Genomic DNA, 14073 nt, shown 5'->3' with positions numbered 1-14073 from the left:
CATCCAACTAGGGGTTAGGTTTGACTCCTTCAACTCTTAACTAGAGTTACAAATTTCACCTTTCTAGAGTCTTCGTCATACTTTCCAAGTGGCTAGATCCTTTGGCATGAGTAACATGGGTTGAAGTAGCATCCTCTCAAACCATGGCAATCAATCATGATCTTATGGGAGGCATAATGTTTTCATACAAACTTTGATTGATGTGATAATTTCACCATTGGAGAGGTTTGTGGATGTAGAATAGCATCACGACGCCTAACATTTAAGCGAGCATGTTGTACCCAAAAAATGATCATTTAAGGCCTCAAAATGGCTCCATAAAGTTTTATATCCCAATTCTCCAAACTAAATCTTGCTTATAAAATTGTTATTGCAAGTTGATTCCTCCACTTTCTCCACTCTAAAAGCATCATGATAGATGACAAACGATATAGTGATCCAATCTAGATCATAACTCCCAATTTTGGGATGCTTTTGGTCCCTAAAATATTTTATTAAATGAGGTGAGAAAAATTTTCTTATACCTTCTCCTTGGAGAACCATTTAATCTTTCCTATAAATTGTCATTTCAACCCAATATACCAATGGCCATGCTGCCCTTGTCTTCTAATTATGGACATCTTCTGCAACAATGTATCCTCTATGAACTGTGTCTAAGCATATGGTGTTAAATCCTTTATGGAAGACAACATTTGCTCCTCTTCCTAATCCAACATGAAACACTCATAGAGTTTGAGATTTTCCATGTAAAGTATGCATGTATAAGGGTGAACTAAATCTATAGGAATTATTTTCCATTATCACTATTCAATTTCTATGAAAAAATGAACATGATACTAGTATAATTATTATGTAATAAGAAACTTCTTTGTCAATGATTTTATATACTAGCCTATATCCATATTAACTCCAGCTCTATCAAGTGTCAAGAGGGATCAAATCTCTCGAGCTGAAAACCTATTTTTTGAGTGCAAAACTTGAGGAAAGGTTTTCACCTTGAGAGATTTGATCCCTCTCAGTGCTTGATATATCTGGAGTCAAGATGGATCTAGGTTGGAGTCAGATATGAATAATTTTATCAATAATATGTAAACACGTATAATATTAATATAATCATTTCAAATATGCTAAATATGTGTGAGATTAATCTGGTCATTTTAATTTTAAATTGCTTAGTTACCTCAGTTCGTTGACATGATAAATATTGTTAATAACTTTAATGATGAAATAAAAATTTTGAATGCAAAAGGACAATGTAGTAGTGTTGAACGATAGAAAATGTGAATAATAAGAATGTAGTCAATTATAAATAGTCTTCATTATGATTAATCTCAAACTACTTTCTTCTACTATTCTTATTGTCACCCTTGTTATTTTTGTCATCTTTTCATATCGATAATATGAAAAGAACAATTGAAATCGTAAACCATTTAAATCTTTAGCTCAAGTTGTTGTAGTAAACATCATACCTTGTCTCTCTTACTCTCCAATATTAATAGGTTGAATTACTATAACAAAAAAATCAATGTACATTATCAATATTTTTTTGTGCTTACACTAAAATCAGTGCACAATGTTAATCCAATCACTTTAAAATTAATGTACATACCATCATACATCCAATTACATCAAATCAGAAATCAACATCTACACTGAAATTAATGCATCTAATGCAAGCAATCATATAATATTAGAAAACAACATTTAAACTGAAATCAATGCATCTAATGCAAGCAATCAATTAGGATTAGAAATCAACTACACTCAAATCAATGCATCTAGTGCTAGTAAGAAAATAGGATTAGAAACCAACATCTACACTGAAATCATTGCATCTAGTGCAAGAAATCAAATAGGATTAGAAATCACCATCTACACTAAAATCAGTGCATTTAGTGCAAGCAATCAGATAGGATTCGAAATCATCTACATTGAAATCAATGCATCTAGTGCAAGCAATCAAATATGATTAGAAATCAACATCTAAATTGACATCAATGCATCTAGTGCAAGAAATCAAATAGGATTATAAATAAGCATCTACACTAAAATCAATGCATTTAGTGCAAGCAATCAAATAAGATTAGAAATCATCTACATTGAAATCAATGTATCTAGTGCAAGCAATCGGATATCATTAGAACTCAACATCTACACTAAAAACAATGTATCTACTGCAAGCAGTCAAATAGGATTAGAAATCACCGTCTACACTGAAATCAATGTATCTAGTGCAAGAAATCTTCTTCCCTCTCTCCACCCTCCATCTATATCTATATCTCCCTCCATCTCTCCTTCTCTGTCTCCCTATCCCACCCCCAAAACACACTATCTCACCCCCCCAAACACACACGCTCTCTCACTCCATATCTATTAATCTTTTTGTCCCTCCCTCCCTCTCTCCATATCCCTCTTCTTCCCTCTCTTCACCTTCCATCTATATCTCTATCTCCCTTTGTCTCTCTATATCACCCCCAAAGCATACACTCTTTGTCTCCAATCTATCTATTTATCCCTGCCTCCTCCTCTCCCTCTCTCTCTCTCTCTTCCCCTTCCCTCCCTCTCCCCTACTTCTATCTCTCTTCCTTCCTACTATCCTCTCTCCCTCTCTCTTCATCTTCCTTATCACTCCCTCTCTCTCTCTCCCTCTCCACCTTTATCTCTCTATTTATTTCTTCTTACCTCCCTCTCTCTCCCCCTCCAAATTCATATCTCTTTCCCTCCCTCTCCACTGTCTAACAAACTCTCTCTCTTCCTTCCTCTCTCTCCTTCTCTCTCTCTCTCTCTCCAACTCTATTACTATATCCCTCCCTCTCTCCTTCTTGGTCTCTTTATCTCAACCCAAAACATACACACTCTCTCTCCATCTCTCCCTTGTCACTCCCTCTCTCTCTCCACTTGTCACTCTCTATGTCTTTCATCTTCCCTCCCTCTCTCCCCTTCCAACTCCATCTCTCTATCCCTCCCTCTCTCCAACGTTGTTACTATATCCCTCCCTCTCTCCTTCTCTCCCCCATTCTCTCCATATCTCCTTCTTTGTCTCTTTATCTCAACCCAAAACATACACTCTCTCTCTCCATCTCTCCCTTGTCACTCCCTCTCTCACTCCACTTGTCACTCTCTATGTCTTTCATCTTCCCTCCCTCTCTCCTCCTCTCTCCTTCCTCTCTCCCTCCCTCTTAAGTCCTCTCTCTCGTCCTTCCTCTCTCTCCCTTTCTCCCATACCTCCCTCTCTCTTCCCCATCTCTCTCTCTCTCTCTCTCTCTCTCTCTCTATGTTACTATATCCCTCCCTCTCTCCTTCTCTTCCCCCTTCTCTCCATCTCTCCTTCTTTGTCTCTTTATCTAACCCCTAAGCATACACTCTCTCTCTCCATCTCTCCATTGTCACTCCCTCTCTCTCTCCACTTCTCACTCTCTATGCCTTTCTTCTTCATTCCCTCTCTCCCCTTCCAACTCCATCTCTCTATCCCTCCTTCTCTACTCCTTTCTCTCAAGTCCTCTCTCTCCCTTTCTCTCCTACCTCCTTCTCTCTTCCCCCATCTCTCCCTCTTTTGCTCTCTCTCTCTCCCCTCCAATCCTCTCACTATCTCCCTCCCTCTCTCCTTCTCTCTCTCCCTTGTCCATCTTTGTGTCTCCCTCTCCCTCTCTTACCCTTCTATACCTCTCTCACTCTGTTATGAAACCAGCTCACAAAAAGATAGAAAAGATAGATAAATGCCTTAGAAATGATCCTCTTCGAGGGAGCAACCTCCTTTACATTACACAAATGAACAATTATTGGATGATACAAATGACAAGACTTCCCTTCTATATATAGGAGTCTAAGGGGTCATAATATAATCAGAGCCAACATAACAATAATAATGTAATGGAACAATAATAACAATAGTGGGCTTCTATGGGGCACAATAATAACAATATGAGGACTACATGGGCACAACAATATAATAAGGGGTTTGTATTGATAACAATAAGGGGTTACACTAGTAGTATAGGGACCTAACATGCCCTTCTCCTTCAAAAAGTGTTGTCCTCAACGCTTGAGTAGTTCTTGATGTTTCTGTATACAATTCTTTTCCTCCCATGTGGAGTATTTAGTGAGTAAGTTCTTACACTTGATGAGATACTCTAAAATTGATCGATTTTGTAGCTGTCGGGTTCTTGTTTCTATCACTGCTCCAGGTTCCAATATGATTTTTCCTTCCTCGTCAAGTTCTAGCAATATTGTTTGAATTGGAACCTTCTGTAACTTTTGAATGAGTGGCCACACTTCTTTGTCCTTATTCCATTCATCCCTTGCTTCATTTATCCAATTTAGTTGGATAATAGAAATAACACAAAACAATGCTTCCACATCCTCATCCTTTCTTGAGAGTGCATCTACAACAACATTTTGCTTCCCTTTTTGTAAATGATTTCAAATTCATAACCCAACATATTTGTGACCCATTTTTTCTGTTCTTCTAAAGATAATCTTTGTTCTAAAAAGTATTTAAGACTATTATGATCCAGTTTTACTTTGAAGTGTTTTCCCATTAGGTAAGGTCGCCATTTCTTAAGTGAATGTAGTATTTCCAACATTTCCTTCTCATAAATAGCTTGCTTGGGATGTATCTGTAAAAATACCCAATCGCCTACATCAAAACTTCTTTCACTGCGATTTTCATCTGCCCGTTGTTTCATTCGATTCTGCACCAAAGTGGCATTATCCTTTAAAATTTGGAGAACTTGTTGTTGATTCTCGATGTTATCTTTCACTGCTTGAACCTTTTTCTTCTTGATATGTCCTTCTATCCTGAAAGTTTGAGGAGTGGTAATTTCTTCCAATGCATTACAAGATATGGTCAGATTCATTTCTTGATGCTCGATGTGATCTTTCACTTCTTGAACATTTTTCTTCTTGATATGTCCTTGTATCTTGATAATTTGAGGAGTGGTAATTCCGGCAAATGCATTATAAGATATGGTCGGATTCATTTCTTCTTTCTCGATGTGATATTTCACTTCTTGAACCTTTTTCTTTTTGATATTTCCTTCTATCTTGAGAGTTTGAGGAGTGATAATTCTTGCCAATGCTTTACAAGATAAGTTCATATTCATTTCTTATTTCTCTGGGTTTGGTTCCTGGTGAGTATCCTTTTCTTTTGACATTTCTTGATCCTTTTCTTCCTGATATTTCACTACTTGAACCGTCTTCTTCTTGATATGTCCTTCTATCTTGATAGTTTGAGGAGTGGTAATTCTGGCCAATGCATTACAAGATATGGTCAAATTCATTTCTTCTTTCTCGATGTGATCTTTCACTTCTTGGACCTTTTTCTTCTTTATATGTCCTTCAATCTTGAGAGTTTGAGGAGTGGTAATTCTTTCCAATGCTTTACAATATATGGCCGAATTCATTTCTTCTTTCTCTGGGGTTGGTTCCTATTGTATATCTTCTTCTTTTGATGTTTCTTGATCCTTTTCTTCCTCCTGTTCACAATCTATGTAAAATAATTTGTTCTCGGCACACTTATGACCTTTAATGTATTTGTTATCAGAATTGTAACAAAGCTCTTTTTCTCTTTTTTCTTCCAATTGTTGTGGTGTCAACCTTGTAGGTTGTGGAAGGCTAGGATAAATAACACTTTCATCTTTATAGTTGTAAGGGGTAGACTTCTTTGTTTCTATAATTTTGCTTTCCACTTTTCTTGCCAACCTGAATGCCTTCTCCAATGAATCAGGTTCCTAAAGATGAACCTCATTTTGAATGTTATCTTTTAAAGTACCTATGGAGACATCAATCCTCTGCTTCTCTGGAATATCATTTTCCCTTATATTCAATTTTTGAAAGTCCTAAATTTTCTCTTCCATTGAACACTTTTGTTTGAGATTTAGCAATTGGCTAAAGAAGGTGTTGCTCTTTGTATCCTCATAATGTGCTATCATTTCCTCTGTGAAAATTGACCACGTAACAAGTGGTTTACGAGAACAAAGCCTTTTATACCATAAAAATTGATCTGGTTCTAAATATGAAGATGCAATACGTACCTTTTGTAACAGTTGCACCTCATGTAGATCAAAATATTGCTCCATCTGTAGTATCCAATTTACTAGATCCTTGCCATCAAACTTCCTCATATCGCCTTTTCTTGATTTTAGGAGCTCAATCTTGAAACAACTATAACTTTGTAATTTCATATCTCCAAGTTATAGAATTGCATCCTACAATGTCCCTTTGAGTTCTCTTTCTAACCCCACAAGTCTGATCAAGATTGGATTCTGCAAGGAAGAGTTATGTCAAATCTCCCACGATGACCTGATTATAGACTGGTTCAGTAGAGCGCACTTGTACGAAGTGCCACGTGTCACTGTTTCAACCTTAGGACCTGAAACCGATACACAGAAAACTATAGTCTGTCCTCTTTCTGCAACTTCTTACGAAATTTCAATCTGATGCTCAGAGAGAAAGTTATGACGATTTTCCCAAGGTCACCTATTTAGGATGTAATTTGGGAGCCTGCAGAAACCCTAAATGTCTTGGACTGTATCTCTGAAAATATAGCGAAACAAGATCTGAAATTTAGGCCCGAGCTTCACCAAAATTGCGGCTCAAATGGGTTTTAATTTCAGAGTTTGAACCTTCGTAGAAAAACAATTATAGCGAAAATTCCATGATGACCTATTTGAGATGGAATTCTGGAGTTTTCCAAAACCCTAACTTCCTCAAATCATATCTCTGAAAATATAGCGAGAGAAGATCTGCAATTTTGACTCGAGGTGCAGAGAGATTTATGCTCAAATGAGTTTTTGTTTTAGCTTCTGAAACTTTGTAGCGAAAAAGTTATAGAAAAAATTCCACGATGGCCTGTTTGGAGCAGCGAAACCCTAGAATCCAAAGCTCTGATACCAAATGTTATGAAACCAGCTCACAAAAAGATAAAAAAGATAGATAAACGTCTTAGAAATGAGCCTCTTCCAGGGGGCAACCTCCTTTACATTACACAAATGAACAATTCTTGGATGATACAAATAACAAGACCTCCCTTCTATATATAGGAGTCTAAGGGGTCATAATATAATCATAGCTGACATAACAATAATAATGTAAGGGCACAATAATACAATAGTGGGCTTATATGGGCACAATAATAACAATATGGGGACTACATGGGCACAACAATATAATAAGGGGGTTGTACTAATAACAATAAGAGGTTACACTAGTAGTATAAGGACCTAACACACTCCTCTCCCTCTCTCTCTCTCTTCATTCCTCCTCTCCCCTCTCTTTCAGTTTGTCTCCATCTCTCCCTCATCAATCCCCATATCTCTCCACATCTATCACTCTATGTCTTTGTTCTTCCCTCCCATATATATCTAGAGTTAATATATATCATGATATATTATAATATAGCAAATTTAATATTGTATTAATTTAAAGTTATTAAATTTAATAATATTAATATTATAATATATTAATATGAATATTAGATTTAATAATAATAATGATAATATTAATATTAATATTAAGGTTAATAATGTTTTTTACATGTTATTAATAATAATTTGGCCCATGGTATTTGACCCATATGATTTACCTAAATAAAACCATTTTTTTATTGTTCCTAAGTATAAAGAGGTTTATGGAGTAAATATAAAAAGAGGTTTTATTTATTTACCATACCTCTTTTACATTTATTTATTTACCATACATCTTTTATAAATATAGTATTAAAAATAATTTGTCCCGTGGTATTTGGCTTCAACTAAATAGAACCTCTTTTTTGAGTTTTGGTAAATATAAAGTGGTTTATCGAGTAAATATAAAAACAGGTTTTATATATTTACCATACCCACGAGGGATTCACTTAGTGAACCTCTGATATATCATGTGTTCGTGGAATATTAAACAATACCCTTAATTTGACTACATTTTGTAAATCCCTCTAAAGTCACAATATTTAACCCCCTACCAATATGAACCCAATACAGCTTCGTTGTAGTCTAAATTTTTTTTTTTTTTTGCCCTGAAAGTTATGGATATTCCTGCCATATTTTGAAAAGATCCGCCAGAGATTTTTGTAAATCCAAGTAAAAGCTGTCAAAATTCATTATTTTAAGTGCCGGGGATTTTTGTAAATCCAAGTAAAAGCTGTCAAAATTCATTATTTTAAGTGCCCTAGACATTTTTGATGGTGTTGAATCCATTTCCACCATAAAAAACATGATTCAAACACTGCATCTACAAGATTTTTTGAAATTTTTTTGCTCGGATTCGGCCACTTTTGGCCGTCAGACCAATTCAGATGACTTTATTTAAAAAATCCCTACTTTCACTAGATATTATAAGTATCCATTTTTTCATTAACATTTTTTATACCCCTTTATATTTTGCTCAATTTGTTATATTTGCCAATATAAAAAACCTTTACCCCTTACATATCCCCCAATATATTTTTCCCTCAATATATATCCCCCAATATGAACCCACAACTTGGTATGATATTGCTCTCCCGGTGACCATACCTCTAGTTTATTTATATTTTTATTTATCTACCATAGCTCTCATTTATTTATATTTTTATTTATTGACCAAATTTCTTTATATTTTAAATTTATATTGTGTTTATAGATAATAATAATTAGATTGATTTTTAAATAGGGCCAACATTAAATTAAAAATGTTAAATATGTTAAATACACAGTGTAGTATAAAGAGCCTCTCAACCGAATTAAGTTGAAAAGAAAAAAAATATATAAATTAAATTTTCTAAAATTGAAAATGAAAAATCCTCTCATAGTATTGAAATTTATTAATTTATTAATTTTTTTATATTAAAAACTTGAAAAATAAATGAAGAAAAACTAACCACATAGAAATTTGGATTAAATAAAAAAATGATGTCAAAACCTTTATGCGTGTATAATGGTGTTGACCCTAATTAAGTTCAGTGCAGTTTTCCCTTTTCCTTTACAATTATTTATGGTTTTACTGAAACAGGACCTGATTAAGTTGATTCTGGATGTCCTTTTCCTTCCTAACAGACACAGTCATTGATATTTTATATGTGCTTTTAGTAATGAACATGACTAAGCTACCTACGGTTGCACTTTTCCTTTACATGAATTACCATTCTTTATATTTTATTATTTATTTGAAAAATCCGTTCAAAGTTGATGTTAGGACAACACTAACTTTGCCATCCTCATGTGTCCTTTTAATGATGGGCATCTTCATAGTTTGCTTTCCAAGCGTGAATAGATTATCAGTACTTGGTTTGATACCTGAAGATATTTTCTTTGGAATGAAGCAAAATAATTTGAGGATTTTGTTTTCCAGACCATGACAGACTATGATGCTCCAAGACAAATTAGCTGTAAAATACTTGAGTAAAAAATTTATTTGTTTGATTATAAAATTTGATGAGATATCACAGAATATGGGAAATGTGGTTTCTGTGAGCCCACCTGGATACCAAAAACATATCTAGATATAAAACAACATCACTGTGAGATGCATGCCAAGAGCAGGCTGGGTAATTGTAATTAGATATACAACAGGCTGAATGGTATAATGCCTATGTAGCTTTGTGAAGAGCTAACATTAGTTAGCCATTAGTCATGGCTAACTGTAACGGGAATTTGTTTAGGGAAGGTGAGACTGAGAATGAGAATGGATTCGGGAAGCGAAGGGTTTGTATCATAGGAGCAGGGATGAGTGGTCTCCTTGCAACCAAATATTTACTAGGTCTGAATCTGAATATAATAGTGTTTGAAGCAAAACCAGGAATAGGAGGCGTGTGGAGAGAAACATTTGCTTCAACAAAGCTACAGACCCCTCTCTCTGCCTTTGAATTCACTGATTTTCAATGGCCAAACCATGTAACTACCCAGTTCCCCTCCCACTCCGAGGTAATGGACTACTTCCACAGCTATGCTGCGCATTTTGGATTGCTTGACTACATTCAGTTCAATTCGAAAGTGGTGGAGATTCGATATAACGAAAAGTATTGTGAAAAGAGTTCGGCTCATGCTGGATTATGGGGTAAGAATGGAAGCCCATATGCAGACAGCGCAGTTTGGGAAGTGGGTGTGCAGAAAAACAATGCAGAATCCATAGAGGTACAGATTGAAAAGAATACAGAATATGGTTGCTCCATGTTATACATGGTATTCTTTCTAAATTTCAATAACATTATCCCTTTTGATTACTATTGACTATCTTATGTTTGATGGGGATATCAATCATTGTGAGAAGGGCAATGCAGGAATTGTGTTTCTTTGGCCTTTGACCTTACTCATTTCAAAGAATTTTTCATATCCTATTGTGGAGGCCTTTTAAAAGAACAAAAGTTGACCATGAGGGAGCAACTTTTTCTTGCTTTGTATTTACAGCCTGTCCAAGTCTATCTAAACCTTGGTTTGATATGTTCAAGATTGTAAATATCAGTTTCACTATCTAAGATATTAGCCATTTTGAGTAGCCCCAGGATCTGCATCCTGGGCTTCCTAACCTCTGAGGAGGAAATGGGCGCTGGTTTAGATGTGTATGAGCTAGTGTCTATATTCCAATACATTTAATGCATTGTTTAGTTTCAATGTGCCATTACACTGCACAACACATGTAAAGAGTTAATGGTTCACCGCCACCCAATTCAGGCTTTATAATGCACTTTGCATTTCTGCATATAGAATATACCCTGCTACTCTGTATGTTACTACTCACAACAAAATTTCCAGCCCTGACTGAGGTTATACTGAATGTGTTTGTTTCTGTTGGTTAATGCAGTGGCATCGCTTCGATTTCTTAGTCCTGTGCCTAGGTAGATATGGGGATGTGCCCAAGATCCTATCATTTCCTCCTAATAAAGGTCCAGAAGTATTTCAAGGAAAGGTTTTACATACCATGGACTATTCAGTTTTGGATAAAAGGAGTGCTTATGAGCTTATCAAAAGAAAACGAGTTGTAGTTATTGGATTCCAGAAGTCAGCGATGGATTTTGCTGTGGAATGCGCTGAGGCAAATAAAGGTAAATTGTTAGACAATACAAACGCTATAGGAGTTGTGTTTTTCAGCCATACAATTATAGGGCTATTAATGACTTCTTTATTCTTGGGCGAAGGAGGTGGCTATCCTTGTACAATGGTCTTCAGAACAGTGCACTGGACAATTCCTTCTTACAAGGTTTGGGGAGTCCCCTTGTCATTTCTTTATGGTACACGTTTTGCGCAATTGTTACTTGAAAAGCCTGGTCAGAGTTTTCTGCAGAGAATTATATTGCGCTTATTTGCACCTATGGTATGGTTTTCTTCTAATTCATTGGATTCCTTAAAGCATATATCATGGATAAGAGAATGTAATTTGTTGAATCTGTTTGGTAGACTACATGATTTTTTTCTAAGTACTGATAATGTGCCTGAAATTGACATTAACCCCTACTCATCATCCAAAATTCTGTGAACCAATTGAAATATTTGTCTAGAAATAATGCATAAAAGTCCTTGAAATTTGCAATAGATAAATTAGATAGGCAGAACATTACAGTTTAAGACATATATATTTGACCTGTATTTTCATTTGAAAGTAGCCCCCTGCTGAACAATTATATCATTTAAATCCATGTGCAGTGTTGGAGTTCATTGTTTTTCCTACTTTTTCTGCAGAGATGGGCAATGTCCATGTTTGTGGAGCTTTACCTTCTTTGGAAACTTCCCTTGAGAAAGTATGGCCTTGTTCCAGATCATAGCTTTCGTCAAGAAATTTCTTCTTGCCAAATCGCATCACTTCCAGATAGTTTATTTCCAAAAGCAGAGGAAGGTTTCATACTCTTTCGAAAATCTTCCAATTTCAGTTTTTCTACCAGGGGGGTCGTACTAGATGATGGAACAGAGCTTGGAGCTGATCTTGTGGTATTGGGTACTGGTTATGATGGGGAGAAAAAACTGAAGAGCATACTTCCAACGCGTTTTGTAGACGTCCTCCAGAAATCAGCTGATCCACTTCCGTTGTACAGGTCTGTTATTCACTACAACCCTGGATTCTTATTTTTACTTTTTCCCATTATTATTTCAAGCACTTCAATTAAGTGTGAAAAAATGCATAGACCATGCTGCTGAAGTTCAGACCCTCAAAGGCTAAATTACTTTTCCTCTGAGAACAAACAGGGGGCTCATCCATCCACACATTCCTCATATGACAATCCTTGGCTATCCAGAAAGTTTATCAAATCTGCATTCTTCTGAAATACGTACTCAGTGGCTGGCCCATTTTCTGTCTGGCAAATTTGTCCTTCCAAGTATCAAGGAAATGGAGGCAGATACAGAAAACTACTTCAAGCATATCAAGAAAATCACACCCTTCTATTGGAAATCGTGTCTTTCCACTTTTCAGATATGGGACAATGATAATCTTTGCAGGGACATGGGACGGAATCCAATGAGAAAGAAGAATTGGTTTTGCGAGCTTTTCTCTCCATACAGTAATCTTGACTACAGAGAGATGTAGATAGTGGACTGTCCATGACAACAGAAACGCATTTTCGGAAGAGTTTTGTATGTTGAACACTGCAATGAGTTTGCTTATCTTGTTTTTGATTGTCTTAGAGTTGTGGAACAGCTCTTAACTGGAAGTAAAACTTCATGTCCTTCTTCCTATTTAACCGCTACTAATTGAATGTTTCTGTGACAATTAGCAGTGTAAGCACTTCCAAAAGTACTGATCACTGTGTGTACTGACTTTTGCAACTTGGTCTTCAAACAAAATCCTTCACATCAGCCACTGTGTGCAGCAAGCCAACCTCAGCCATATATGCATAATGCTATTGAGCTTGAAAGAAAAGATGATTCAAGCTGCGCATGCTAATCAGATTACATCCATGACAACAAAAGAATGTACCTATCTATGTGACAACGCCTGAGTGATTCAGCTAAATGGTCATTTAATCATACATGCTGATGAGCTTACAAAGAACAGTCTTTTCCGAATGATATTGTAAGCAGAATTTGTGATTTTTCTTCCGTTTCAATAATGACAATTCAAGAGTTCCTTCCATCAAACATTAATTTTCTCCTCTTCACTAATTCTTTCAATTGCTCTCTTATTTATAATAGGATCGATTTTTAGATCGAAATTCTATAGTAGTGCAACAAGTAAAAATTAGTGAAACAATTGTTCCTAGGCGTGGTTGGTCTCTAGATCTAAGCTTAACATGGATGGCCTAAAATTTACTGAGTGAGAGTGCAATTGCTACCTACGCATCAAAGCTAATATCCATTTATACTTGCTATGACAGAGAATGATGGGGACAAGGCTAGGGTTAGCAATGTCACTAGTAATCGCTGGAAAAATGAATGGGTCCCGCAGACAGTAGTTGAGACATGTTCCTCGGCACCACATAAACATTGATGTCATCCTTAAACTTGACCTTTTCTGGGATTTGGTAAGAGTGCGGGTTTTCACTGGGTCGGCTTTGTTGAATGTTTATCAGGTAGTGAATATCCTTTCAGGAGATGTTTCCCTGGCCTCTTTGTTCTTAGAGTCTCTTGATTATCTTATACCTATGGTGGAAAAATTCCGGTCCTCGGTATTTATTTTGCCCAATTTTCTTGCTTTCAGCCGATAGGATCTGACTGTTTGGTGTTCCTGTCTACCATTTCCGTTTATTTTCAGCCTCTTCCGCTGGCATTTCTGTATATGGTAGTCCTTCGTTGACATTCCTTGGTAGTTTAGTTCTGTCTTTTGAAGATCCTTCAAGTTTGAGTATTTCATAAGCTCTCATGGTGTTTGCAAGGCATTCTATTGTAGATTAGTTCTATCTTTTGAAGATCCTTTAAGTTCAAGTATTTCAGAAGTTGTCACGGTGTTGGACTAACATGCAAACTTCATTTTCAGCCTCTTCCGCTGGCATTTCTGTATATGGTAGTCCTTTGTTGGCATTCCTTGGTAGTTTAGTTCTGTCTTTTGAAGATCCTTCAAGTTTGAGTATTTCAGAAGCTCTCATGGTGTTTGCAAGGCATTCTGTTGTAGATTAGTTCTCTCTTTTGAAGATCCTTTAAGTTCAAGTATTTCAGAAGTTGTCACGGTGTTCGC

General features: G+C 36.1%; 1 protein-coding gene across 4 annotated transcripts; it reads left to right on the top strand.

Moving 5' to 3' along the window:
• Positions 1-9423: 9423 nt before the first annotated feature.
• Positions 9424-13040, top strand: LOC149175805 (putative flavin-containing monooxygenase 1). Of its 4 annotated transcripts, XM_089419746.1 has the most exons (6): positions 9424-10154; positions 10774-11014; positions 11108-11283; positions 11649-11707; positions 11849-11998; positions 12150-13040. In XM_089419746.1, exons 1-6 carry the CDS (start codon positions 9606-9608, stop codon positions 12487-12489), a joined length of 1515 nt encoding a protein of 504 aa, XP_089275872.1. In that variant the 5' UTR covers positions 9424-9605; the 3' UTR covers positions 12490-13040. The 4 variants fall into 4 exon arrangements, with proteins under 4 accessions (XP_089275872.1, XP_089275870.1, XP_089275869.1 ...); XM_089419744.1 differs by having other exon boundaries at positions 9425-10154; positions 11111-11283; positions 11649-11998; XM_089419743.1 differs by having other exon boundaries at positions 9427-10154; positions 11649-11998.
• Positions 13041-14073: the final 1033 nt, after the last annotated feature.

Source organism: Pinus tabuliformis, chromosome 4_1, assembly GCF_031772625.1.
Source record: "Pinus tabuliformis cultivar Carrire ecotype Pingquan chromosome 4_1, CPIR1, whole genome shotgun sequence".
NCBI classification, from domain to species: domain Eukaryota; kingdom Viridiplantae; phylum Streptophyta; class Pinopsida; order Pinales; family Pinaceae; genus Pinus; species Pinus tabuliformis.
This window is presented reverse-complemented; position numbering and strand designations above follow the sequence as displayed.

Bases quoted from the DNA above. Each gene is read 5' to 3' on its own strand.
- LOC149175805 (XM_089419743.1), top strand. From the start codon at position 9,606: ATGGCTAACTGTAACGGGAATTTGTTTAGGGAAGGTGAGACTGAGAAT. The intron at 10,155-10,773 runs GTATTCTTTCTA...TGGTTAATGCAG, and splicing joins GTTGCTCCATGTTATACATG to TGGCATCGCTTCGATTTCTT. The intron at 11,999-12,149 runs GTCTGTTATTCA...GAGAACAAACAG, and splicing joins GATCCACTTCCGTTGTACAG to GGGGCTCATCCATCCACACA.